Source organism: Emiliania huxleyi (genome assembly GCF_000372725.1).
Source record: "Emiliania huxleyi CCMP1516 chromosome Unknown EMIHUscaffold_121, whole genome shotgun sequence".
NCBI lineage: Eukaryota > Haptophyta > Isochrysidales > Noelaerhabdaceae > Emiliania > Emiliania huxleyi.
Genome location: NW_005201381.1, coordinates 379,163 through 405,243, shown reverse-complemented (window position 1 = coordinate 405,243; position 26,081 = coordinate 379,163). Strand labels below are relative to the sequence as shown.

General features: G+C 65.0%; 7 protein-coding genes across 7 annotated transcripts; 2 read left to right on the top strand and 5 right to left on the bottom strand.

The window, feature by feature from the left end:
* Positions 1-861: 861 nt before the first annotated feature.
* On the bottom strand, positions 862-5,089 carry EMIHUDRAFT_454811 (hypothetical protein; the record flags this gene model as incomplete). The annotated part of the gene is made up of 11 exons (XM_005790214.1): positions 862-1,602; positions 1,744-1,842; positions 1,919-2,037; positions 2,274-2,496; positions 2,569-2,617; positions 2,811-2,920; positions 3,349-3,411; positions 3,483-3,697; positions 3,950-4,568; positions 4,650-4,889; positions 5,054-5,089. 11 exons carry the CDS (start codon positions 5,087-5,089, stop codon positions 1,003-1,005), a joined length of 2,373 nt encoding a protein of 790 aa, XP_005790271.1. The 3' UTR covers positions 862-1,002.
* A 152-nt stretch (positions 5,090-5,241) lies between these two features.
* On the bottom strand, positions 5,242-5,840 carry EMIHUDRAFT_225124 (hypothetical protein; the record flags this gene model as incomplete). Its single annotated transcript, XM_005790213.1, has 2 exons — positions 5,242-5,292; positions 5,394-5,840. 2 exons carry the CDS (start codon positions 5,838-5,840, stop codon positions 5,242-5,244), a joined length of 498 nt encoding a protein of 165 aa, XP_005790270.1.
* Positions 5,841-7,386: 1,546 nt separating this feature from the next.
* EMIHUDRAFT_225122 (hypothetical protein) lies at positions 7,387-8,765 on the bottom strand (the record flags this gene model as incomplete). The annotated part of the gene is made up of 5 exons (XM_005790212.1): positions 7,387-7,480; positions 7,744-7,946; positions 8,172-8,246; positions 8,391-8,555; positions 8,622-8,765. 5 exons carry the CDS (start codon positions 8,763-8,765, stop codon positions 7,387-7,389), a joined length of 681 nt encoding a protein of 226 aa, XP_005790269.1.
* A 2,453-nt stretch (positions 8,766-11,218) lies between these two features.
* On the top strand, positions 11,219-11,589 carry EMIHUDRAFT_225121 (hypothetical protein; the record flags this gene model as incomplete). The annotated part of the gene is made up of 2 exons (XM_005790211.1): positions 11,219-11,405; positions 11,480-11,589. The coding sequence occupies 2 exons, from the start codon at positions 11,219-11,221 to the stop codon at positions 11,587-11,589; spliced, it is 297 nt and encodes a 98-aa protein (XP_005790268.1).
* A 2,017-nt stretch (positions 11,590-13,606) lies between these two features.
* On the bottom strand, positions 13,607-17,330 carry EMIHUDRAFT_466978 (hypothetical protein). The gene is made up of 7 exons (XM_005790210.1): positions 16,560-17,330; positions 15,621-16,056; positions 15,312-15,331; positions 15,079-15,213; positions 14,682-15,008; positions 14,119-14,610; positions 13,607-14,030 (listed from the first exon to the last, which is right to left on the bottom strand). Exons 1-7 carry the CDS (start codon positions 17,301-17,303, stop codon positions 13,674-13,676), a joined length of 2,511 nt encoding a protein of 836 aa, XP_005790267.1. The 5' UTR covers positions 17,304-17,330; the 3' UTR covers positions 13,607-13,673.
* A 4,946-nt stretch (positions 17,331-22,276) lies between these two features.
* EMIHUDRAFT_109630 (hypothetical protein) lies at positions 22,277-22,669 on the top strand (the record flags this gene model as incomplete). The annotated part of the gene is made up of 1 exon (XM_005790209.1): positions 22,277-22,669. One exon carries the CDS (start codon positions 22,277-22,279, stop codon positions 22,667-22,669), a length of 393 nt encoding a protein of 130 aa, XP_005790266.1.
* A 2,118-nt stretch (positions 22,670-24,787) lies between these two features.
* Positions 24,788-25,431, bottom strand: EMIHUDRAFT_361974 (hypothetical protein). The gene has a single exon (XM_005790208.1). The coding sequence runs from the start codon at positions 25,222-25,224 to the stop codon at positions 24,793-24,795; it is 432 nt and encodes a 143-aa protein (XP_005790265.1). The 5' UTR covers positions 25,225-25,431; the 3' UTR covers positions 24,788-24,792.
* Positions 25,432-26,081: the final 650 nt, after the last annotated feature.

Genomic DNA, 26,081 nt, shown 5'->3' with positions numbered 1-26,081 from the left:
TGTATGCCGGCACAGCCTCTTTTGCCGGCGCACTGCTCAGCTCCAAGCTGGCTCAGTTTGAGCTCTCGCTGACGCCCAAGCGGGGCGTGCCGCCAACGCCGCGGTCCGCGGTGTTGATCGAGGCGTCCAACTTGGTCGAGTCCGCGCTTGCGTGGATCTCGGGCTGTGCGGTTGTGCGGCTCATCAGCCGCTTCTTCCCCATCCTCGACGCGTCGCCCTCGCCCGCCAGCATTGGCAGCGTCCTCGGCATCACCGTCGCTTTCTCGCTACTCTGCATGTTGTGGCTGATCGTCACCCAGGGCCCGGTCAAAAAGGACGACCGCGCAGCGGTGGAGCGATATTTCGTGACCAACGCGATGGGCTTCTTCTCGGGCACACTCTACTGGACCACCGGCAGGATGATCATATCCTACGTGTTCGTTGCAGCCAAGAGCATCCTCGCCGACCACGTGCCAGACGCAGGCATCGTGCTCGGCCTCCTCATGCCGGTCTCCTCGCTCCTGCTGCTCAAGGCTTCGTTCGCGCTCATTGACTTCTACAAGAGGCTCGCCGGCATATCTCAGGACACGGTGCTGCTCGACGCGCCGACGGACCCCACCTTGGGGGACCCGGCACACGTGGCCGCGTCAAAGCGGCTCGCAGCCCGGATCATCCAGAAGGCGCCAGGCACCCAGCGGGCAAGGCGCAGTGCTGCCCAGCGCCGATCGAGCAGCGAGGAGAGCGAGGAGAATGCGGAGATGGAGGTTCGCGCCCACCTTCGCAAGATCGACTAGGACAGGGGGTCTGGTGGTGGGCCACACCGGCCGCCTGATGGCCATGCTGAAGCACTCTGAAGAGGGTCTGGCTCGGTCTGGGAATTGGGAATAGGAAGGACGTACGGCTTTACAAATACATATGTGAAGTGTGGTATGAATGTGTACCGTCATGTACCGTTCGTTTGCGTGTGAGAGACCCGCGCGTCTCACGGCCTCAGGATTCGGCGTCACCCCCCGCTCACATCTGCTACAACGCACGGTCCCTAATTCCCACCCGATCACCGAACCACGCGTCCTCCTGCGCCTCGGGCTCGCGTTGGCCCCGCCTCTCGCACTCGGCGAGCCAGCGGTCCGACACGATGTGCCTGCCACAGCTGGGGCGCCCGTCGCGCACCCGATCCTCCGTAAACTTGTCCCGCAAGCGCTGCCGCTCGTCGGCGCTCGTCGAAGCCGACAGCACTGCGTGTGTCGAATCCGCCGAAGGCTCGTCCACGGTTTGCGCGCCGAGCAGCCGCAGCCGCAGCCGCAACGCGACGCTGCCACGAGGCACGTAGGCGACCACGCCGCGCAGCATCGCGTAGCGTGTTCGCAGCGCCACCGCAGTCTCGTCGTCGAGGTCCCGCAAGGCGTCCGCCACGTGCGCCTCCCTGGCCAGCGGGCTGTCGCCGCAATTGCCGCCGGCGGAGCGCTGCTCGCGCACGAGACGCATGGAGTCGACGAGCGACTCGGGGTCGGCGGCGATGGTGTAGTTGTCGCCCCACTCGTCCATGATTGCCTCGATCTGCTCGCGGGTGGCCTCGCTCACGTGCCGGACGTACCGTGGCTCGAGGGTAACGCGGGCGTGCACCTGTGGGTCCGCTACAGACACCGTTGAGGAGGGGCCGAGAGGCATCGTCGACCAGCCGAGATGGATCGGAGGACAGTCGACCCGCGTGCACAGCAGACGCGGCGGCTGCGCTCGCTAAGGGGCGTACACAGGCGCACACACCCGCGAGCACTCGTCCACCCACGCAGCCGTGACCACCTCGAAGCTGCCTCCGCCGCGCCTTGCCCGTTCCACCTCGGCGAGCACCTCGGCGCCCGGAGCCTGCAACAAGAAGAGCCGTCAAGGCGGACACAGAAAGATGCCACGAGCACCTCGCCGCTTGCGAGGCCTCGTCCACGTCGACGAGGTGAGTGGTGAGGCTGGTCATGTTCTTGTGCACTTTGCCGCCAAGTCGCTTGATCTGCGTCTCGACGCCGGGCCGCCGGGAGAGCGTGCCCTTGACCACCGCCACAACGCCTGCGGTGCAGCAAGGGGGGCGACAGTGAGGGCCGCGGCAGAAACTAGCAGCAGGGGAGAGAAGAGCAACCGCGGAGCAGCAGTGAGGCCCCCAGGGCACCGGGACCGGAAGGTTCCGAGAAGGCTCGAGAAGGCTCCGAGATGTGCCGGACCGGTGGAGAGGCACTCGTGGCTGTGAGTCGTCTCCCTCGAGTGTCGTGCATGGCGGGGCCAGGTGTCTCTTTTGTGCCCCTCACCGTCTAGCGCGTAACACTCGACCGCCGTATTCGCGAGGTCCGCCGACAGCTTGAGGTGCCAGGGCACGCCAACCGTCGGCGCGACGCCTGCGGCGCGCTTCTTTGCGGCGGGCCCGGCGCTCGCGCGGCTGGCCGCGATCTCCTCCGCCCGCCGCTTGTTTGCCGAAAGCCGCCCGTCACACTCCTTGAAGAGCTCGACAACCCGCTCGAAGGTCTCGGCGCCCTGTTCACGGCACACAGGTGTGAAGAGGCGGCAGTCCGGCAGGGGGTGCAGCAGCTCCCGCACGAGCTCCACCTCCCAGCCCTTGTCGTACCGCACGCGCTTGACGCGAGGGAAGCGGAGCCTAGAGCTTGAGCACGGGGAGCTGGGAGCGGGCGTGCGGCCGCGTGCAGTGCACTCGGCGCGTCGCGTGAATGCAAGGGCTACGAATGCGGTGAACCACAGCTGCAATGCGTCGGAAGACCGCGGACCACGTGTCGTGTGAAGTGCTCGTCGGGGAGTAGGCGTCTGCATTCCGCATCTCGGCGGCGGATCGCGTGTAGTTTGCGGGCAGGAAGGACTCGCTCGGCGTGATGATCTCGAAGGCAGTCAGCTCGAGCACAACCGACGCCTCGGGCTCGAACCAATAGTCGGGGATGTCGTCCCGCTTGTCGGCAGAGGGAGGCGGCGGTGAAGTGTGGCGGCAGTGACGGAGGCCAGTGTGTGTGTGTGTGTGTGTGTGTGTGTGTGTGTGTGTGTGTGTGTGTGTGTGTGTGTGTGTGTGTGTGTGTGTGTGTGTGTGTGTGTGTGTGTGTGTGTGTGTGTGTGTGTGTGTGTGTGCCAGGCGGGAGGATTGTGGGTCGTGCGGGAGGCGTGCGCCCGCGCCCCGCGCCCCAACACTCTGACTCTCGGTGGCGCCTCGAGACTGATATCTTCTGCATGTGCGTGCGCCCAGCACCCATGAGAGTCGGTGTCACGTGTGCACGACGTGTCTGAATACATTGCATACGCGTGCGGCATGTAAGGCGGTGCAATCAGGAGCCACTCCTGGCGGGGAGGAGAGAGGCAACAGAGTGGGCGGGGGGGAACCCGCACCTTGCTGGGCTCCCAGTGGCACAGGTGCGCAGGCCGCCGGCTGTTCTTCCACTCGTGCGAAACCTGCTCGCAGGAGACCGCGGTCAACGAGGCGCCGTGGCCCAACGCATTCCCTCGTCTTCGTGCAGGCTGGCCGGCATCAGCCGCTCACGTAGCTCCCTGAGCTGCGGCAGCGAGTAGCCCGTGCCGACCTTGCAGAACGGATAAAACAGCGGGTGCGCCGCGCCACCCACGCGCTTGGCCGCCTCGGGCGGCGCGCGGACGCCCATCAGAAAGGTGGACACGGCGCCCGACCGGCGACGGCCCTCGCCGTAGTAGCCGCCAAGGATGAGCAGGTCGAGCGTGTCGCCTGAGAGAGCGGAGGGTGTGAGTCGTGAAGACAGAGAGGCGCCGCTCGGAGCGAGCTTGTCGGAGCCGCGCGTGAAAAGGAGACATCTCCCCACATCTCCCCACATCTCCCCACATCTCCCCATAGGCTGGCTCACAGGCCTCATAGGACTTTCCCCACATCTCCCCATATCTCCCCAGCCTGAAAAGGAGAGGTAACTGTCGCACGGACAGACGGGCGTGATGGCGGACGAGCAGGTCGAGCGTGTGTCACCCATCCCATCGACGAAGTCGGGCTTGAGCTTGATCCACGACTTGTCCCGCGAGCCGGGGTCGTACTTTGAGGACAGCGACTTGAAGACGACGCCCTCGAGGCCGCGGCTCATCATCACGTCGAGCTGACGCATCACCGCTGTGGTCGCGCCCGCGCCGCGCTCGCCCACCTCGAACCGCTCGATGAGCGTGAGAGCGTGCTGCTTGGTCCGCACCGCCTTCCTCAGGAGCTCGCTCCTCTCCGCCAGCGTCGCGCCCGTCATGCTCCTGCCGTTGTAGAGCAGCAGATCGAAGGCGACGAAGCAGTGTCGCATGCTCGTGCCGAAGTCCTTGAGCGAGCGGTTCTCGCCAAAGGGCAGGTAGCGGCCCGTCTCGAGGTCCACCACCATCATCTCGCCGTCGAGCAGGAGCGAGGTGACGTCCTCTCGCACGCACTCGCAGAGGACGTCCTCCATCGACTCGCCGTACAAGTGGCTCGCGTCCTTTCGCGATCTCGACCACCACTCTGCGCGGAAGCCGCCCCCCCCGCTGCCGCTCTTCCCCAGCTCGTAGTTTGCGGACCGCTGCCTCCAACGCGCCTCAGCGTCGCCCGCGCCCCTTCCCGACCCGCCCACGCTGCTCTCACCTCCGCCGCCATGGCTTGGGCCGCCGCCGCCGCCGCCGCCGCCGCCGCCGCCGCGCCGCTCGAAATGGAGCATCACTCTCTCCCCGTCGAGCTTCCCCTCCGCCACAAAGTCGCCCTGCTTGCCCATGATCTTCGGCACCTGCTCCCAGGTCGTCCGATTGCAACTCTTCGGGTTGAGCGCGTGGAAGAGCTGAATATCGATCACGTCGAGCCGCGCGTCGCGATCCTCGCACTCGGTGCACATGGCCTCCATGTCGCAGATAGAGTTGTACTGCTCCTCCGCATCGGGGTGGTACTCCTTGAAGATGGTTGCCTCCTGTTTGGGGAGGGGGGGCGGATAGTGCGCGAGAGATGCGCATCGGGCATTATACGAGCCACACCGTCCGCGCGCGCCGGTGGCAGGGGGGAGATAGGGGGGGGGGGGGAGGCAGCGGCTTCCTTGATGCCCAGCTGCATGTCCTTGAGCACGATCCGCAGCACCCACTTTTGCTCGAGCGCCGTGAGTCGCGTGTGCATCTTGCGAAGCACGACCTGGAGTGGTTGGTTGTGCCCCGCCGGGCGGGTGTGAGTACGTGCAGCGTCCCGCGAAACACAGGCGCTGCCCAGCGGCCACAGGGTGAACCAAGTGGCGCCCACAACAGTGCGAGGGAGAGTGCAGCGTTCACGATCTAGATCCCACGGGCCTGCTTCGCGGGGGTGCCGTCCGCAACGGCGAGCTCCTAATGGACACGTCCACGACGTGTCCGGGACAAGTTTGCTCGGCGCGCGGGCCGCGCGTCCATGGCTCCTCGAGCAGCGCGTTCATGTCCGCGATCGTGACCCGCCGTGGCCCCAGCGACTCGGCGGACGGGCATCGGCTCTCGATGACCGCAAACGCCTTCTCTGGAAAGTCGCCGGCGGACGCACGCGACAGCGCGGACGGCCGCTTCCACGAGATGAGCTCCTTTGCCGACTCCGAGTCGGGCGGCAGGCCGAGCATGCTGATGTAGAGCTGCGCCAGCATCTTCTCCTTGAGATGGTAGTTTGGCCGCTTTGTGTCCATGCCAGGCAGCATCAGCCGCATCAGCGGGTACATGTCGGGCCGCCCGTGCCGCTTCCAGAGCTTTCGGAGCAGCTGCAGCCGCTTGTCGCGGTTCTCAGCGCGGTACAGACCCTCAAAGCAGTCGGCAACCTTGTGGAAGGGCATGTCGGAGCCCTTGCCGGGCGCCGAGGGCGCCCTTTTCTCCACGCTCGGGCCAGCATTGTTGGAGACGGTGGTGGAAAGCATCGTTCGCGCGTAGGCGGCGGTTGTACCAAGGGCGAGATGGCCGCGATGCAGCCTGGCGGCGAGAGATGAACCAAGGGCGGCGCGGCGGAATAAAGAATTCGCGCAGAGTTTCTTCCTGCGCGAAGCGGCGTGTTGAGCTGGCCAGACGAGATGCCACCAGGCCTCGCTTGAGTAGCCTAGCAGCAATAGAGTAAGCTCAGTAACGGCGTGAGGCAGTGTTGTGTCCGCGATGGCGCTCGAATGAGGGAGGGGGTGGAAAGATGCTAGATGGGTGACCTGGGTACCGAATGCGCTCGTGGCTCGCCTCCGCGCCCGAGCGACAGGCGTGGGGCCTCAGACTGCGACCAGGGCCCGAGCCTCACGGCTGCAACCCTCGGTGCTCGGACCCTCGGGCCGTCACGAGCTAGCCGGCGGGCGGCACTTTGGCCCCATGACGTGGCGGAGGGCTAAATCAATGTGGAACCCGTCTATAGGCCTCAGCGGGCAGGAGACTGGTCCGGGGCCCAGGACGTGCTGCGCGCGTTTGGGCCGTGTGCCAGACGGCGCGCGGGCTCAGCGTGCGCCCCAAGCGAGCGACGTGCTGCTCTTCTATAAGGCTCGAAAGAAATCTTTTTTGTCGCCTGCCTGTACCCAGCTGGCCTGGACCTGTACCTGCACCCGTGTCCGCTCGTGGCCTCCCTCATCGTTCCATGCAAACGTGGAGCTGGCGTCGCAGAGCGCACGCAGGCTGGCGCATTTCCATTTGGACAAAGTTGACATCGTCATCACACTGTCATCACGCAGCCAACCAAAGAAAGATGCAGAACCGATGCTGTTGAGGAGAGCGAGCGCAGACCCTTCGTACGTGTAGAGTGCTGACGCAGGGGGGCAGCTATTTCGGCCCAGCACAGGGCGCCGCCGGAGAGCCGCTCAAGCAGACAACAACCTGTCTGCACCTAGCTCCTAGGTCTGCACGTCTCGCGCGCGCGTGAACAGGGCTGTAGTCGTCCGCCACGATATGGCAAATGATGTGTGTTGTGTGAGTGTTAGTTTTGTTTTGGCATTGCTAAAAATCTCTCCCTCAAGCAACACCAACAGCGCCGGTCAGAATACACAAAGATCTCCCGGCCGTTCCTAAAGTTTAACACAAGAGCCAATCTATACCTGCGTGTCTCTCAATTGTCCAATAGAGGTCGTCCAAGCGCTGCAGAACATGTGCGGACAGGCGCCTAAACGACGCTCTTCACGCTCAAGGAGTCAGGCGCGGAGCGCCGCGCGCGGCGGAGGCTCCGGCCCCCGAGGCCTCCCCCCCCCCCCCAGCGAAGTCTCTCCAAGAGGAGTCGCGGATCGGATTCCGTCGCGCTTTCCGCAACTAAATTGCTAGCTAAGTTGCCATTCCGCGTTTCGGAAATGATTTTTTGTGACAACATGTCACATGCACATTGATCATTGTGCATGTGAATGCACATGCACATGTGCATGACATGTATGCATGTGCATGTGCATGTGAGTTGTGAGGCATGACCATGTAGGTTGGAGCTTCGGCTTTAGCCTTTACCTTTAAGGATTAGGCGCTGTGTGTCGGCCTGGTGTGTCCCGGCGGCCAGTAGGCCGAGTTACGGGGCTGCAGGCAAAAGTCCCAATCGCTCGCTGCCGTGGGTCTGCGAGCTCAGAATACAGAAAAAAACGATCGCGATTGGAGCGGTCCATTGGAGCGGCATATTGTGTGGAGGCGGAACACGACTAAAGTCTAAACAACACAGAACAGAACGCGCCACGTGTTGCTGTTGGCTCCCTCTCTCTCTCCCCCCCCCCACTCACTCACTCTCCACCTCTCCGGCCCATGCACGCCCCCCCGCGCTCCAAAGCCTCCTCGCATGTATGCGCACGGCACACCCCAGGAGGCAACTGCGTGGGGGGCTACCGTTTCCGCTCCTGTCGCCACTTGAACTGCCTCGGCTGCCCGCTCTTGCTCTGCAGCTTCTTGCGCCGCCCCTTGCCAAGCAGCGCGCGCTCCGTCGCCAGCCGCTGCACACACTGCGCCAGCTTCCGCTCCCGCTCTTCGCGCTGGTGCAGCTCCGAGTAGCGCGCCGCGAGCTGCTTTGCCGGCTTGGACTGGTGCTTTCCCTACGCAGGGAAGACGGAGGGGTTCGCCCTGAGGGCGAGGCGGAGTCGCAGAGAAGCTGCGCTCTCCGCCTTTCGCTCTCGCCGGGCCACGGCGCCGCCGCCGCCCGCCGCCGCTGCAGCGCCGACGCCCAAGTCTAGCCCTGCGCTCGCCCCTCCGTCGAGCCCGCCGCCGTCCTCACTCGAGGTGGCGCCGCCGCCGCCGCCGCCACCGTCGGAAGGGTCGACGAAAACGGTCCGCTTGTTTTGAGGCGGCTGCTGCTGCGACACGCCGTGCAGATTGGCGCGGAGCTTCGCCACTTTCTGAGCGCGAAGGGGGCCGGGTCAGATCGCGGCGCGGCGGCAGCCGGGGGGAGAGGCCGTGGCGGGGCGGCGGTGGCGGCGGAGGTGGTGGTGGTGGGCGCGAATGATGCGTGCCTGCGACTCCATCTTGTGCTTCATCGCGACGTAGGTGGCGTCGTCCTTACGGAAGGCCTTGAGCTCATCCCCAGACGGCCCAGCCTCCTTTGCCTTCTTGTGCACGCCGCCCGTCATCTGGCTGCGGTTCATGCCAAAGTAAAACTCGTCCGGGTTCTTGGCCGCCGCCTTGTCGCGCATGCGGTGGATGGTATCCTGCAGGCGGGGCGGGTGCGGTCAGCCACGCAGATAGGCAGATATGGGGGAGCGCGCGGCGCCAACAGCGCACGCCTGCTTCTTGTGGAAGTCCCTCGCGCGGAGCACATAGTCCTTGTGCTTCTCTAGCAGCCCGAGCTTGGCGCGCGCAGCAGGCTGGGACCGCTCGCGGTACGGGCGCGACTTTACGACATGGCGGAGCGAGGACATTGGCCAGGGACGCGCCGCGGCTGTGGAAAGAAATCGTGTTCGCGACTGGCGAACCAAGACCACATGGCGCATCCGAGGTGAACCGATGCCGCGCGACGGCATGGGCCCGCAAACGGTTCACATCACATGTACATGTGAGTCCACCATCCCTCGGCCTCGTTCTGCGTCTGCGACGGCGCCGCCGCCTGCCGATCCCTTGCTCTCGCGGCTTCTAAGAAAGAAAGAAAACCGACAAGCCAAAGGGAGGGATGGGCGGACGGCACGCCGCCACCACACAGGGATTTCAAGGGGAGAAGTGTGGTGCCGCTAGCCGTCGCCCACCCTCGCTCGGGCGTCTACCACTTCCTATCTCTTTTCGCAGTTTCTTGAGCACTTGAGCACTGGATAGGGTCGATTCCGCATGGTACGGGACCCCTCGATCGTCTCGCCCTCCCTCACTGGTGTGGTCACGGGGGGGGGGGTCATAACAAACACGGTACAGGATCGAGGTGCACGCTGCCGAGGCAGTGTCGTCCCCCCTTCTCCCCGACGGCGATGGCGGTGTGACCGATCGAGCTACAAGAGGAGCTTGTTCAGCAGGATCCGGGATAGTCTGATGCACTACCTCACTGGGCCTGAGACCATCGTACGACAGCATCCCGTCACCGTCTCGGATTTATGTGGGGTCGAACCACTCAGGGATGGGCAAGCCCATCAATTACCATCTTGAGCACTTGAGCACCGGATAGGGTCGGTTCCGCATGGTACGGGACCCCTCGATCGTCTCGCCCACCCTCACTGGTGTGTGGTTAATTGTCAAAATTCCTGTTGTGCAGGAGGGGAGGGGGCTCTGACGGAGTGTGTGGCGGGAGAGGGCAGGGAATGGGCGCGGGGGAGGGGGGGGAGGGGGGGGGCTCGCAGTTTCTCACCAATGCAACAAACAACACAACAACAGGCCCCAAATGACGCGTGAGTGTTAGATTTGTTTGGTATTGCTAAAAATCTCTCTCTCTCTCCCAATGCAATTCTCGCAGCGACCTTCATGCCACCTCGCGTTCTTCCCACTCTCGTCCTCGTTCTCTCTCCTGCTGTTTCAACCTCTGACTCATCGCTCTCCTCGGCCTCGTTCTGAAACGCCGCTGCCGTCTGCCGATCCCTTGCTCTCGCTGCTTCTCTCGCCTCTCTGCTCTCTGCGTAACTCCGTCCGTCCGCCCTGCTCGCGGCATATTTTGGCCCCTCGAGTTTATCGAGCTCCCCTCGCGCAAGGACCACATTTCTGACTCCCACTCCGATCCTTTGCCGCCAAGAAAGAAAGAAAGAAAGAAACCAGACAAACCCAGACGAGGGATGGGGGAGGAGGACAGGGTCCCCACCTGCACGAGCAGGATTTTGGAAGGACGATCAGGGGGACAGGTGGGGCTCCCTTTGCCGCCAAAAAAAAAAGAAAGAAAACAGACACCCCAAGGGAGGGATGCCGCCAAGTCATGTGTGTGTGGGACAGCGACAGGTTCGCAGCACGGTGGACTCCTATTCCACTGGCGATCTCTCTCGACTAGCGACCTTCCTCCGGCTTCTCACCAGCAGTCTCTCACTACCACGGGCACACTGACAGAGGCGGCCAAAAGGCTCACGTGGCAGGGCGGTGATAGGAGTCTCCCACTCTGTGGGCTTCGCTAGAGGTGCGGCCCCTGCGCGTGTCCTCGCCCTTGCGTCTTGAAGGGGAAGGGGAAGGGGCTGTGTGTGTGTGTGTGTGTGTGTGTGTGTGTGTGTGTGTGTGTGTGTGTGTGTGTGTGTGTGTGTGTGTGTGTGTGTGTGTGTGTGTGTGTGTGTGTGTGTGTGTGTGTGTGTGTGTGTGTGTGTGTGCGTGCGTGTGCGTGCGTGTGTGTGTGTGTGCCTGCGGGCGCTGTGCGAGCCGCCCTGAACGACCACAATGTTGAGCGCGCTCGAGCACCGAAGCACCGCGAGCGCCGGCGAGCACCACCGCCCCGCGCCTTGGCGTGGGTCGGTAGTACACGTTACACGATGCGGCGCCCAGCTGCATGCTCTATCATGCGTCGCACCCCCAGTGGCCGAGCCGACCGCCGCTCGAACTGGCGCCGAGTGGCTCCCAGATCGAGCGCGGCAGGCTCAGTTGCACCGTCGCGGGGCGAACGCGAACCGAGCCGTCGCCGTTCGCGCAGCCGCCAGCCGCCAGCCGTCAGCCGTACAGCCGTACAGCCGTCAGCCGTCTCGCAGTTGCCGAGTGAGTATTGTGAGTATTCTTGATACGAAACCACACACACACACACACACACACACACTCGCAAAAAGAAAGAAAGAAAACAGACAACCCAAGGGAGGGATGGGGAGGACGGCACGCCGCCACCACACAGGGATTTTAAGGACACAGTTGCCGCCAAGTCATCTGCTTGACTTTTTTTTCCGCACACAGCACGGCAGCCTTCCCCGAAGGGTCACTCTCGCTGCTTCTGTGGATGTTCCGGGCGCTGCTGCTGCTGCTGCTCGCGCAGGATGCGCTCTCGCTGCAGATCGCCGTCCGCCCGCTCGCTCCGGCGACGCTCTCGCGCTCGCCGGCTGTGCACGCGCAGTTCGGTGGCGGCGAGAAGCCAAAGGGGCTCTCGAGAGACAGTGAGCCGGAGGAGTTCTTCAAGACCAACATGGGTGCGCGCACCGCCACCGCACGCGGCCACTTTGCGCGCGCGCCCTCACACCTGGCCCAATGTTCCGCCTCGCAGACGCGATGTCGGACGAGGAGAAGCTGAAGTCTCCAGTGGTTTGGATCGGTCTCTCCATTCTCGTGCTCCCCTTCATCGCGGGGGTGATCGCGCTTGAGTTCTCAAAGTAACCGCATGAGTTGAGCAAGGGGGAGGTACCTGCTCGCTCAGCAATAAACCAGGGCGTCTTAGTTGTCTCCGCTGGTCCTGCAGTGTAGAGACTGAGTCTGAGATGTACCGGCGTGCGCGGGAGCGGGGAGGCAGGATGTCATCCCTCGTGATCCAGACCGTTGGAGGTAGACCGCTCGTCTAGCCAATCAGCCTTAAGCGAGCGGTCTGGCCGTTGGAATGGCCGAGTTTGGTGTGGACTTGAGCGTCCTCGCATCGATCGTGGTTACAAGTACAAGTAAGTATAGCGTTATGAACAGAACACCCACCATGGACCACGTTCATCGGGAAGGGGGAGGTCTGTGACCTGCCTATTCGCCTGGCATGCGAGGATGCGCGGCCTTTCGGAGCCCCCTTCCTCTGTCGGCTTAGTACGGTTGGTCAGCGCGTCTCCGTCTGAAATCTATCATCTCTAGGCTTCCGTGGCGGGCCCTCCTTCCGCTCTGGCGCTCCCGCTTTCTCTGCGCTTTCGTCATCTGCTCCTCGCCCTCGTGATGCTCTTGGCTCGCCCCCTCTCCCTGACTCATTGAATCGCTACGTTCATTCTCAAATCGCCCCTGCTTCCTCGGCGGCTGGGACGCCTCGTGCTCTGGCTGTTCCTCGTCTACGTCCATCACTGTAAATTCGTCCTCTGTCTGGCTGCCTTCGTTTGGATGGCCCGTTTCGGGTGGTTGCTCGCTCGGTCCTGGCTCTGTTGTGCGGTCGGGCATCTCCTCGTCCTCGCTCCTCCCTCTATCTTCGTCGCCGTCGTTGTCGTCTTCGGGGTGTCTGTATCCGTCCCCGCCGCCGCCTCCTTGTAGGAGTTCGAAACGGAGTCGGTCCAGGAAGCGTCGTGCGGCTATTCGGTTCCGTTGGCTCTTCCTGGGCGCCCGTGGGCTGCCCTGGCTGCTCTGGCTCCCCTCGCTCTCGCCCCCCTGACTCTGCTGGCTGTACTGACTGGTATCCGTGTACGTGCGTGGAGTACAGTGTTGTGTGTCCGTTAGCTCCGAGTAGAGGGGGCGTTCTGCAGTTAAGGGGAACCCCGGTACACGGAACTAACCCTCGGAGACCCGTGTTTACTTTACGGCCCTCTCCCTGCAAACGCGCACCCCCCCCTAGGGGTCAGGGCTCTCTAGCCCGTAGCCCGATCCCGATCATCCGCGGCCCGCTGGGTGCGCTTCTTAGCTCCCCGGCCCTGGATGTGAGGCTAATGACTGCACTCCAAGTGCTCCAAGTGACTCTGGCCCCCCCCGCCCTCCGCCTCTTCCTCCGTTGCCACGTCGGGAAGCTCGAAGAACGCATCGTCGATAAATGCCATCTCGTCGTCCGCCGAGGCGCTCTTGTCTCTCTCGTCGTCCCCCTCGTCGTCGCTGTACGTCGCCATGTAAATAAACGGTCAAACTCTGAGACGAGATGGGATTTAGGGACATGAGTCCCCGCCCTGCACGAACTGGTGTGGAGGGATCTTCAATCCGTCCCCTCACCCCTCCTCACTACCCGACACTAGGAGAGCGGCGAGAGAGTTGGGGGGGCTGCGGCGCTACGGCTGTGCGGGTTGCGGCGAGGGCGAGCGCGGAGCGGGGCTGTGGTCGCGCTCGCGGCGGGAGAGCCGCTGCGCAGCGTGGACGCGCCTACACCGCTCTTGCTCCGCTCGCCACCTCTCGCAAAGGTCCAAAGTCATACGGCCTCCTCCGGCGCGCTCCGGCAAGTCCTTTCGGTTTCGCCGCATCTCTTGCCGTCTCTCCAGCGCTGGCAGCTCCTCGCTCCTCTCCTGACTCATGTGTGGAAGGAAGAGAGAGGCAAGAGCTCCGCCCGGCCGTATTGCGTGTACGGCAGTATTCTGTGTATACACTATATAGCCGCATCGGCCTCGGCCATCCTCGCATCACGGGGCCTTTTCCTCGTTCCTGTATGGTGTATCCTGAACTCAGAACTTGCGTCGCGTATAGAACCCCTGCCACCATCGCGGGGATTTGGCAGGCATGAAACAAGGACACGTGCGCGAAATCCGTAAAGTTTTAGTATACGTTTCACAACAGTCAACACGCTCCCACCTCTGGAAAGAGATTTATCGGACGAGCTGGCGGAGTTGGTCGCGAAGGGCGATCCACTCGGCGTTGTTGGGCTCGTGGCATAGCGCATCCTCCACCTCCGCCAAGTTCGCGCGCAGTTCTGCGAGCCCAACCTCGTCCTCGTCCTCGCCTTCCCCTAGGCCGAACCCCGCTCCGCCAAAGCCATCCGCCGAAAAGTCCTCCACGACCGGGCCGCCGTCCGCGTCGTCGTCGCCGCCGCCGAAGCCGCCGCCGCCAAATGCGTCGGCGCCGAAGTCGGCTCCAAATTCCGGATGCTCCTCCGGCGCCGTGCCACCGGCCCGCGACCGCGATGGCGACGTGGACGGGTGCGTGGACGCGTCGGTGGATGTGTCCTGTGCGACAACGAGGGGGGATGGCTCTAGCAGTAGGCAACTCGGGGGTGGAGGGGAGGGGGGAGGGGGGGGGGGGGGGGGGGCTGACCGTCGCGGCGTACTGCCCGGTGCTGCCGAGTGGCGAGTCGCCCACAGGCGCGAAGTCTCCAAAGTCGATCAGCGGCGGCGTAGCTGGCTCGTCAAAGTCGATCAGTGGCGCAAATGGCGGCGGCGGCGGCGGCGGCGGAGGTGTGGCAACAGCGGCGGCGGCGGCGGCGGCGGCGGAAGCTTCGGCGCTCGCGCGCCGCGCCGCGCCGCGCTTTCGCAGCGCAACGGCGCGAAGGGCAACCCCGCCTCTGGCGCCGCCGCCGCCCACAGCCTCTCCCTTGCCAGCGCCGCCGCCTCCGCCCCCTCCGTCACCCAGCCCCGAGGGGAGGTCGAAAACGGGCTTTGTCCTCGCCGGGCTCGTCGCGCTGAGGCGCGACGCGTCGCGCGACGCCGCCTTGAGCCATTTCGGCGTCGACGGAGACGAGGGGGAGGAGCACAGCTCCCCTCCCCGCTCTTGCGCCGTCTCGCCCGAAGAGCTGCTGCCGACGCGCACCTGCTCGCCGTCGGGGCATGTGAAAGCCGCGCACATCCGAGGTGCGGCGGAGGCGGGCCAGCCGGCGGCACGTTGATGACAGCGGGGTGCCCCACCCCGCCCTTCGACGCCCCGCTCTGCTGTGGAGGGATGGCGCGAGACGCTGCGCGCAGCCACTTCGGCTCCCCATCGTCCTCCGCATCCGAGCCGCCCTCCAGCTCTGCCGGAGAAGTCGCCGCCGCAATCTCCGCCGCCGCCGCCGCCTCCGCCGCCGCCTCCGCCTCCGCCGCCTCCGCCGTCGCGGCGGCGGCCTCTGCCGCCGCCGCCGCCTCTGCCGCCGCCGCCGCCTCTGCCGCCGCCGCCTCCGCTTCGCTCGCCGCGCGTGCGCGCTGCCACGCGCCTGACGAGTTGCGCCTCGCCTGATCACACAGCAACGTGTGCTGAAGGATCGCCTTGGCCACAGCTCGTCGCGGCGAGCTGGGCCGTCGCCCTCTCCCACGCGTCTTCGGCGAACGACTTCGCCTTCGCCTCCGCCTCTGCCTTGAGTGCGTCCATGGCCGCCTTCTGCGCCACCGCCTCCGCCTCCGCCTCTCGCATCGCCTCCTCTTGCCGCGGGGACAACGCCTGCCATACGGCGAGGCAAGCGTGAGGGGACGCTCTCTCTGCAGCAGCGCTCCTCTCTTGCTCCGCGTCGCGGCGCCGACAGCGATGAGCGAGGGGACCGCTCTGGCGTGCGCGGCGCCTACGTGCTGAATACACCAACCTCAGGGCGGGAATACGGTATTGTGCGGTGTGTTCAGAGCACCGCGTGAATACAACGGAGAAGAATACAGTGAATACAGCGGAGTACGGCCGAATACGGCTGAACACGTGCCCTCTCGGGCGCTAATTGGGATGATTAATACGTATTCAGCTTCTACGGCGCGGCGCCTTACCCTCGTCGAGCTCCGCCGCCGTCGGCGCCGTCTCCGCGCGAGGAGCGAGCAGCGCGCGGCCGACGGCGCGGCCGGCGGCGTCTCGACTGTTCACACCTCCGCCGCCGCCAGCAGCGCGTGCGGCGGAGGGCTTCGAGTCGGCGGCAGGCGGTGCGCCGATGCTCACGCGCGGCGGCTCCGCGTTGTAGCCACTGCCGCCCGCACCCCCCTCCGGTGGAAAGCGCAAGGGGGCCTCACTCCCCGCCGCCGCGCCCACCGCCGCGCCCGCCGCCGCGCCCTTCGCCTGGTCCCCTCTCCACCCGCCCGCTGAGCGACCACTCAGGAGGCCGCCGAGCCCACCCGCATCGCCACCACCGCGGCTTGCATCGCCCGCAAACGGGGCGCGGATAGTGGCGGCCGTGTACCCGAGCGAGTCGGACGCGTCGCCGCACGCGCCAGCCTCCAGCAGCACCGCCACAACCGCCTCGTGCCCCCGCGCCGCCGCCGCCAGCCGAGGCGTCAGCCCGTCGCAGTCGGATCGAGACGGGTCCGCCTGCAGGACATGTCTCGGACATGTCATGGACGTGTCCTGGACATGTCGAGACGGGTCCCGCCTGCGCCGCAAGCATACTCATCACCATCACCACACACACACATACCATTGGTGCAAGAGCCATGTGAGATGATGTCACACAACCAACGCTGGTCGCCTTGGCCGCGAGCAACGCCCTGACCGCCGCACAGTGGCCTGCAGGCGTGCAGAGCCCGAGTCGGAAGGCGCGCGGCGGCGGGGGCATGACGGTCCTTTCCTCCGTGCAGGAGGGGTGGGGCCAGAGCCAGGGAACCCCGAGCCCCCACGTCTAGAAAGACAGGAACCCCGCGGTATTACGATGTGCAAGCCCAGTGCGTGTGTGCGCGCGCGCGTGTGGTGGAGAGTGGTTTGTGGTTTGTGATTTTGGGCAACGGCCGCCTCCCTCCGCCGCCGCGAGCAGCGGCGTAACGCCGCACCGGTCGGCAACCTACTCGCATCGACGCGCGTCAGCAGGGTCCGATCACCCGCAGAGCCGGCCCGCGCCGACCGAGCCAGCCGACCGTCGCCGACGCCCCCGCGCCAAGCAGCATCGTCACCGCGCCGCCACCACGCCGTGACGCCCACAAAAGCGGTGTGGCGCCGCTGGCATCGGCAGAGCCCGGGTCGGCGCGGCGAGCGAGGAGCGCCTCCACCACACTGGCGTGCCCGCCGCGCGCCGCTGCGGACAGAGCCGTCACGCCCTCCCCGTCCGCCGCGTCCACCGCCCCTCCGCAGTCGAGTGCGCGATGCACGAGCGGTGCGGCGCCGCGGCGCGCCGCCCACTGCAGCACGGTCACGCCGTGCGCGTCGGCCGCGTTCGGGTCCGCCTTGCCAGCCAGCAGCCGCGCCACGACGTGCAGGTGACCACGCCGCGCCGCGGCAGACAGCGCGCAGTACCCATCCTTTGGCCGCGAGACGCTCGCGTCGGCTCCGGCGGACAGTAACGCGCTCACCGCGGCGAGACTGCCCGCCTGCGCGGCCCACATCAGCGCCGTGAAGCCGTGCGCGTCGACCGCGTCCACCCTCGCGCCCGCCCGGCACAGCGCCGACACGATCTGAGCGTGGCCTCCGCCGCCGGCGAACATGAGAGCGGTGTCGCCATCCGCGTCGGCCGCGTCGGCGTGCGCCCCCGAGGCGAGGAGCTGCTCGACCACGCTGAGCTCGCCGCGGGCTGACGCGGCGAGGAGGGTAAAGCTGGAGGCCGCATTAGCCACGCGTTCAGGCGCCATGGATCTGAATCGAGAGGCAAAACCAAGGAGAGGAAAGGGGTCAAAAAGAATACTGTCCCGTTTTGCTGTTCACAGCTAGGGACGGCCTCTGCAGGCAAAGTCAAATCACCCCCACCACCTCCCACCTCCCACAGGCAAACCTTCGGCTCCCGCTCAGAGGCTCGCCGCGCCCGTGCGGCGCGCCGAGGCGGCGCCGAGGCCGGCGCCTTGCACCCGGCCCGCGGCCGGCACCGCCTCGCCCCACAACTGACCGCCCTGCGGCCCCTGCGCAGGCGTACCACAGCGTCGCTCAAAAAGCGACGCCGGGTGTGGGCTGCTCCCTTGACCCGTCACCCGCCGCGGCCCGTGCGGCGCGCCGAGGCGGCGCCGAGGCCGGCGCCTTGCACCCGGCCCGCGGCCGGCACCGCCTCGCCCCACAACTGACCGCCCTGCGGCCCCTGCGCAGCGTACCACAGCGTCGCTCAAAAAGCGACGCCGGGTGTGGGCTGCTCCCTTGACCCGTCACCCGCCTCGCCCTCGCCCGGCCGCCTCACCGCCCACGGAGGCTGCTCGCCGCCGCCGCCGCGCGTCCCGCGCCGCCACGCATGCCCCTTGCCCTGACGCGCGCGCTCTGCAGCGGCGCAGAGCGCGCGTCCCTGGCACAGACGGAGCAGCGGCCGCGCCAGCGGTCGCTGCTCCGCCCCCCCGTCGCGCGCGCCGCGCGCGCGCTGCCGCCGCCGCCGCCGCCGCCGCCCCCTCCTCGCCGTCTTCCCCACCCTACCCTCTGTTGCGCGCGCCGCGCGCGCGCCGCCGCGCTGCGCGCCCCCGCCCCCGCCCCCGCCCCCGCCCCGGCTCCCAAGCGCCCCTTCCCCGGTAGGTGTGCGTAGAAAGTAGAACCAATCGAGAGGTGGCAGAAGCCGCCGTGTGTGACACATATTGCGGCACGTGAGAGTGAGACAGAGCCCCGGCAGCGGCCAGCGCGCGCGCGCGCAGCGGCCAGCGCAACAGGCGTTTCAAACAGCAAACGGGACGGCCTGCGCAGCCTCTAACTATTTTAGCGCTCTCCCAACGGCAGAACGAGGCAGAGGAGAGCGACGCGACAGAAGAAGAAGCGACAAGGGAAAGAACGACGAGAGTGGGACGACCGCGAGGTGGCATGAAGGTTGCAGCGAGAATCGGCGAGAGACTGCGAAGAGAGATAGGAAGAGGCGGACGCCCAAGCGCCAAGGGTGGGCGACGGCTAGCGCACCACACCCCTCTCCTTAAAATCCCTGTGTGGTGGAACAGTGTTGCTAGTGTTGACAGTAACAACAGAACAACAGTGGGGCTCCCCAACAACAGTAGCTAACGTTAGGCCGGCTGAACAACAATAAGGAAGGCCTGGCAGTGACCCACGACGATCTCCAGCGTCCAGTGCGGGTAATACCCGAAAATACCCGGGAAATCCCAGGTATTTTCGGGTTTTACCCGGGTTTTTTGCCGTTCTGCTTGCTGGCCGCTGAACAACAGTAACAACAGTAACAAACAGTAACAGCATGGGCTGGGGTGAACACTTGAACAACGTTAAGGATTTCAGCCAACAATAGCGCAACTGTTAGGCCCAAAGTTAATGTTAAACAGCTCTATCCCCTAGCAGCAGAACGCCCCCTCTACTCGGAGCTAGTAAACACTCGACACGGACTCGACGCCCGCCCACACCCGGCGCCTCACCACTCCGGACCCCTCTTCGTGGTCTCCCAACTTTCACCTCAGGACGTCTTCCCCCACCTCTCGGTCCTTCCTTCTGGTCGCATCCCGATAATTGTGTGACGGGCGCGGGGCCCGACCTCCCCTCCTAGCCTTTTTCAGCCGCGGCTCCGCCCCCGTCTCGTCTCCTCTGTCCGATTCTGTCGCCATCATCGACGGTGATCCCATGCCCGACTCCTCGGGCGAGGGCGGCGGCACTGGATCGCCACGCCATTCCTCCCCGGGAAGCGGGGCCAGCTCACTCCGGTCGAGGACTCGCGCCCGCCCCCGCGGTCTCTCTATCGTCCTCGGCTCGTCCGTACGTCCCGACTCTACTCGCATAGGCCGCGTCAGCTCGCCTCTCGCCTCCTCCGACAGCTGACCCCAAGCCCCCCCCGGGGCCCTCCGGCCACGGCCCTCGGGCTCGCCGGCGGGTCCGTTATCGTATTGCGGCAACTCCCCTCCCCCAGCTCCTCCTCCCGGGTACACCAGCCTCCGGCGGGGTGGTTCCGGATCCCCCAGGTTATCCTGAGCCCTGGTGTCGAGGTGTCGAGGCCCGGTGTCGAGGGTGTCGAGCTGCTGTCGAGGGATAGAGGTGTCGAGGCCTGTCGAGGCCTGTCGAGGCCTGTCGAGGCCTGTCGAGGCCTGTCGAGGCCTGTCGAGGCCTGTCGAGGCCTGTCGAGGCCTGTCGAGGCCTGTCGAGGCCTGTCGAGGCCTGTCGAGGCCTGTCGAGGCCTGTCGAGGCCTGTCGAGGCCTGTCGAGGCCTGTCGAGGCCTGTCGAGGCCTGTCGAGGCCTGTCGAGGCCTGTCGAGGCCTGTCGAGGCCTGTCGAGGCCTGTCGAGGCCTGTCGAGGCCTGTCGAGGCCTGTCGAGGCCTGTCGAGGCCTGTCGAGGCCTGTCGAGGCCTGTCGAGGCCTGTCGAGGCCTGTCGAGGCCTGTCGAGGCCTGTCGAGGCCTGTCGAGGCCTGTCGAGGCCTGTCGAGGCCTGTCGAGGCCTGTCGAGGCCTGTCGAGGCCTGTCGAGGCCTGTCGAGGCCTGTCGAGGCCTGTCGAGGCCTGTCGAGGCCTGTCGAGGCCTGTCGAGGCCTCGCTGCTTGGCCACCCGAGCCACCATCCTCAGGGCGCCTCCCTCCATCCCGAGCAGCGCCCCCGCCATCTCCGCCTCCGCCATTCCCACTAGTCGCAGGAATCGGGGGAGGGCGGCCGGAACCGCTCCGTCGGGGACGGCCTCCTCCGGGGCCTCTCCCGCAAGCTCGTGTAGCACTTGCAGCGTTGCTGCCGCATCTTTCGCCTCTTCCTCGCCCCCCACGGCCTCGTCTGACAAAGGTAGGAATGACAGAGAGTCGGGCTGCCAGCGCACCACTCTCCATGGTGCCATGAAGTCCACCGCCCCGCAACACGTCTGCGCAGTCCACGCCAACGTCCGCCGGACCCCGCCCCCATACCACGTAGGGGCCCACCTGGTCGGTGCGCCTGACCCTCGCCCCCCCGTACCACCCGCCACGAATGCCAGCCGCCGTAGCGCCTCGGTGCCCACCGTCCCGACCACGTCGTCCCTCCTCGGCGCGAAGAGGAGTACTCTGACATCACGAGGGTTCATCGCCGGCTGTGACGGCGGAGCACTCCCGGTTGACGGCATCTCGGCGGGCGGAGGGGGTCCTCTCCACCCCCTGCCCAGGCGTGGGTGTTCGCGTAAACCGACTCCGTGGCGTTGGCCCATCCCGCCGCGTGTCCAAAGGCGATCGTCCCGGCCGTCATCTCACACGACTGGCAGTACGCCTCCGAGGCAGAGTTGGCCCGCGCGCACGGGTATGCCGGTGTCGTCCCTTGCTCGTCAGCTGTCAGCGACCGCTGCCTCTTTGGCGTCATCTCGTCGCCACGCCCTTCCGCCTGCCTCCCCGCAGCGGCGGCTAGTCTGGCGGTCCCGTTACGCACCTCTAGCCTCTGGCTTTCGCCCTGGCATGCGGTCCCCTTCCTCCCCACGTCGTGGGGATTAGGTCCCGTCTCTTCACGTGGGCCGGGCCCGCGTCCCTCCCCCGGGACTACCTCTTTTCCTTTCCTTTTACAGCACCCTCTCTTTCCTCTCTATTTTCCCGGGAAAACTCCGTGGAAATCGTCATTTTGGGGGCTCTGACAGTCCCTCTGAGCCGAGTCTGAGGCTGTTTTGGGGCCAAAATCAGCAAAATCGGCATCATACGGTATTTTGCGGGCATACTTGTTTTTATCTCTCTCTCTTCTACTTGTTTTCGGGAATACCTGGAAAATACCCGGGTAGTTTGCCGATTCATCCTCAACGTTGCCTCAGATTTTGCCCCAGACCAGCTCTCTCAGTACTCAGACTCAGGGAAACTCGAGAAACACAAACAGAATGGAGCACCAAACACCCTCTGTTTTCCCTGGAAATTTCCGGAAACGCAAAGTGCTGGGGACCTTGGAGCACTTGGAGTGCAGTCATCAACCGCACATCCAGGGCCAGGGAGCTGAGAAGCGCACCCCTTTGTTTTCCTTTTTCTTTGCCGGAAAAGTAGGTACAGGCCAAGGGCTAGCCGTACGTGCCACACACACACACACACACACACACACACACACACACACACACACACACACACACACACACACACACACACACACACACACACACACACACACACACACACACACACACACACACACACACACACACACACACACAAGAGAGAGAGAGAGAGAGAGAGAGAGAGAGAGAGAGAGAGAGAGAGAGAGAGAGAGAGAGAGAGAGAGAGAGAGAGAGAGAGAGAGAGAGAGAGAAGTTGACGTAACAAAAATCGTGGCGAAAAAGACACGGAAAATTTACGTCTAACCCGGCGGGGAGGTGGGTGGGCGTGCGCGCGGCGCGCGGTGCGGTGAGTGAGTGTGTCTTTGGGTGGCCGCCGTGGGTTTGGGTGGCCGCCGGGCGACCCGCGCGTTGAGCAGTTGCCCAGCGTGGCGCAGGTGTTCAACGTGGCCCGGCGCAAGAGAGAGAGATTTTTATTAACCAACAAGAAATCACGACTCTCACAGTGATTCTTGCGCAAGAGCGTGCCAGTCGACGCGTACTCCGTACAAGTACGACGCCGCCCTCTTCCTGCAGGAGATCGCCCGCGCGGCCTACCTACCGCGCCGAGCAGGACGACGGCAAAGTGCTCAAGGAGCTCCTCTGGCAGCGCGGCCATGGGACGCGACGCGACCCGCGGATGGGAAGAAAAAAGCCAACATAAAAAGAAATTCTGGCTTCGCATTGCTTCGCATCTCATGTCGCGGCTGCTCGCGCTCTTGTTGGCTCTCTGCGTCGCGCCGGCGGCGTCGCTCACGATCAGTGGCAGCGCGAGCGCGGTGCGGCCGGGCGGCCGCTCGCTCCGCTTTGTCCGCATGGAGGACGCTCCCCCGCCGCCGCCGTCCGGCCGCCTCGGCGCGACCGTCGACCAGGATGGAAAGTCCAATGTGTGGGCTGTGGAGCCGGCGATGAAGGTGGACTCGCAGAACAAGGACAAGGGGCTGATCGCGTACGCGCCCGTCATCGGCGTCGCCGGCCTCATCGTCCTGCTCGTGCCGCTGCTGCCAATCCTCTTTGCCGCCAACCCCGACCAGGCGACCGCTGCCCGAATCACTATAGCACAGAGATGGCATGGCAAACATATGGCATAGCCCGCGCCAGTAGCGCGGGCACGCGTGCGAATCGAGGCATCGCGCGCCGGCGCGCCCCATGTTGCACGGAAGGCGAGAAGCTTCAAGCTCCCGCGCCGCGCCTTCCGACTCGGCTGCGCCCTCCCTGCAGGCGTGAGCGTCCGCGGCTGTACCCCGCCTGCGGCGCTGCTTGGGGATCGCTCGATGCAAAGGCCGCCCAGAATTTGGGCCGCCGTGGCAGCTAGTCGGCCCGTGCGGTATCACCGCGCAGTTGTGTGAGCCGTCATCCCGGTGAAAATTCACACACCCCGCATGACCCCGCCTCTCCGTGTACCGATCAATGGACGCGGTGACGTCGTCGAAATTTGCGTGTCGCCTTACCTCTGTATCAAAATCCGTCCAGCGTCTCTCGTCTCCGTCACTCCTTCACTTGTGACTCCATGAAGTGCTTGGGTCTCGTGTTTTTGAGCGCGCGTTCTTCGAGTGGACGTTACACCACTCACCAGTGTTACACACAGGTGTTCCACCGCGCTTTTTGTACTTTGTAGCGCGATGTCGAGCCCCGCGCCCCGGCGCACTTTCCCGCCTACTCTAGGTCGAGGGGCCTCTGCGGCCTGCAGCATCGACGAAAGCCGAGCAAGTGGCGCGCGCGCCGCGGCTCGCGGCCGGCGTGCGGCGACGCACTTCGTTCGCTACGAGGAGGTACAATTAGGCAAGGCAGCTGTGTGCAGCCCCCCCCGCAGTGCTCGAACTTTTACCGGCATGAGACCGGTATTTGGTGATATTTTGATTAAGTTTGGAGGTGGTACGGTATGGTATAGTGCTGGTATATGCGAAAGTGGTATGCGGAGTGTTGATTAGCGGTAGCGGCTGTGGGTGTGGTCCCAGGAAGCGAAGCCATGCAAAAGTGCGGGTATTACCCGGGAATGCCCGAGTTTTTGCAGGTATGCCCGCAAATACCCGGCATTTTGCCGATTTCGCCGATTTCGCCGCCAAAAATGCACTCCGGACTCGCTTTGGTTTCCGTGAGGCACGTGGTACCCCATACCACTTTTTGATTAGTGAGGGTCGGGTTTGATTAGCTAAAAACTCCCATACCGGTAAAGTTCGAGCGTGCGCAGGTGATGGTCCTGTCTGTAAGCTGTTTTGCGAGAAAGGAAGGCCAAGAATGCAAGAAAAATTACCTGGCATCGGGGTGACATGGTCATATGATGGAAACTCATGCAAACTAAGCACGCTGCATGTGTGGGTACCACCTCCGATCACTCTGCACTCAAGGTGGGGGCGAGAGCACACAACATATGGAGTTTGGACTTTCAGCCACGCACTATCAAACTATTAGCCTAATAATGTACCTGATTATCAACACATACCTAAAAACGTTATTATTAGGCTTGTTATTAGCAGTTTCTCCACCTCGCACGCAGGCCCCGGAGTGGTTGCTTCGACCCCACGCAAATCCGAGACGGTGATGGGATGCTGGCTCTGTGGTCTCAGGCCCAGTGAGGTAGTGCACGAGACTATCCCGGATCCTGCTGAACAAGCTCCTCTTGTAGCTCGATCGGTCACACCGCCATCACCGTCGAGGAGAGGGGGGACGACACTGCTTCGGCAAGCGTGCACCCCGATCCTGTACCGTGTTTGTTATGACCCCCCCCCCAATGAACACTCCAGTGAGGGAGGGCGAGACGATCGAGGGGTCCCGTACCACGCGGAATCGACCCTATCCAGTGCTCAAGTGCTCAAGCATTTTCTAACGAAACTGATTAGTGTAAATAAGCTAATAAAGTTTAATAATAACGTTATTAGGTATGTGTGATCTGTGATCTGTGAGGGTCCGCCCGCAGGCGCATTTTGTATACCGAGGCGGTGCCCGGTGCCGAGCGCAGGCAGTGCCCACAGGTCGGACCTTAAGACAGCATTGTTTGTAGATCCCTGGGCGAGGGTGATGGCGTCCCCGTCGGGAGGGGCTGTCTGGGGGGGTGGTACGGCGATCAGAGCTCCCCCGGTCGTCGCGCTAAACCGTATGTGTTGATAATCAGGTACATTATCTAAAGATATATTGCTCCCCCGTTGTCCGCCGTTTACACGTGACCAGCGGAATTCGCGGACCCGAGGAGTCTCGAGCTTCAGCTGGCAAACCATCATGCCGCTCTCGGCACAGCAGAAACGCGAGCGCCGCGCCGCGAAGCGCGCTGCCGAGGCTCAGGACGCGGCTCGCGGGCAGCGCAACCGCCCGGCGCCGAGCCGGTGCTAGGCCGCCTCCGCTGCGCCTGCTTCCTTGCGCGCCGCTGGACGTCGGCCGAGAAGACCGCTTCCCTCTGGGGACCCGACTCCGCGAAGATCGCGCGCGCGTCGTGAGTGGCGGCGCGCGCGCGATCTCCGTTCCCGGGCACGCCGGTCGCAGTGGCATGGGCTCCCAGGCTCAAAAGCGCTCCCGCCAACAGCGAGCGAGCGCCGCCGCTGCTCCTCCTCCCGCCGCCGCTCACCGAGACTCGGTGCCGCCGTTCGCCGCCGCCGCCGCCGCCGCCGCCGCCGCCGCCTCGCGCCTCGCCTCCGTCACCGCCGCCCTCCATCTCGCAGCGGCGCGTCCCTCTGATGGCGCGGGCGCCTCGCTCACCGGCGCCTCGCCGCCGCCCCCCCCCTTCTCGCGCCGCTCCGCTCGTGGCCGCCGCCTCCCCTGTCAATCCCGCCGCCTCCCCTATTATCCCGCCGCCCGCACCACCGCCGCCACCGCCTCGCGCCTCGCCGCCGCCGCCACCGACCGCCCTCCCCTGTGCCGCTGAGCGCGGTGCAGGGGGCGAGCCCCCGCTGCGCAGCCTCACCGCAGTGCACTGCGCTCTCACGCGCCCCTGACGATTAGTGAGGAGGTGGTGTTGCACAGCATGGGGCTCGGCGAGCGTTTAGCGAGCCCCTCAGCTAGTGTGTGTATACGTGTGTGTGTGTGTCGAGCCGATTTGAGTTGCTCTCGGAGACGAGATGCGTGTTTTCCTCATCTCGCATCTCGGATCGGCGATGGTTGTGCACATCTTCGATCTTGGATCTGCGATCGACGACATTTTTTTGAGATCGCCGCCCCGCCCACTCCCGCGCCTCCCAGAGCCATTCCGCGCCCACCCGCGCCTGCCTCGCTCACCGCCCGCCCGCTCCCGCCGTCCAGATTGACCGCCGGACGTGCCGGGCGTGTCGTCGAGCCAGCCACGCCCTCACGCGCGACGCCCGCCCTCGCGACGCTCGCCCTGCACGCCCGATGGCGCACGGGCCGCCCGCCCACCGCCCACGCCGCCCGTAGTAGCTCAAGGCGCCCGCGCCGCACCGCTGCACTCTGACCACCGCCCAGCACCGCCCCTGCCTTGCGCTGCCCTGCACCACCCTGCCCTGCCCCTGCCCGCCCCGCCCTGCCCCTGCCCAGCACCGCCCTGCCCAGCACCGC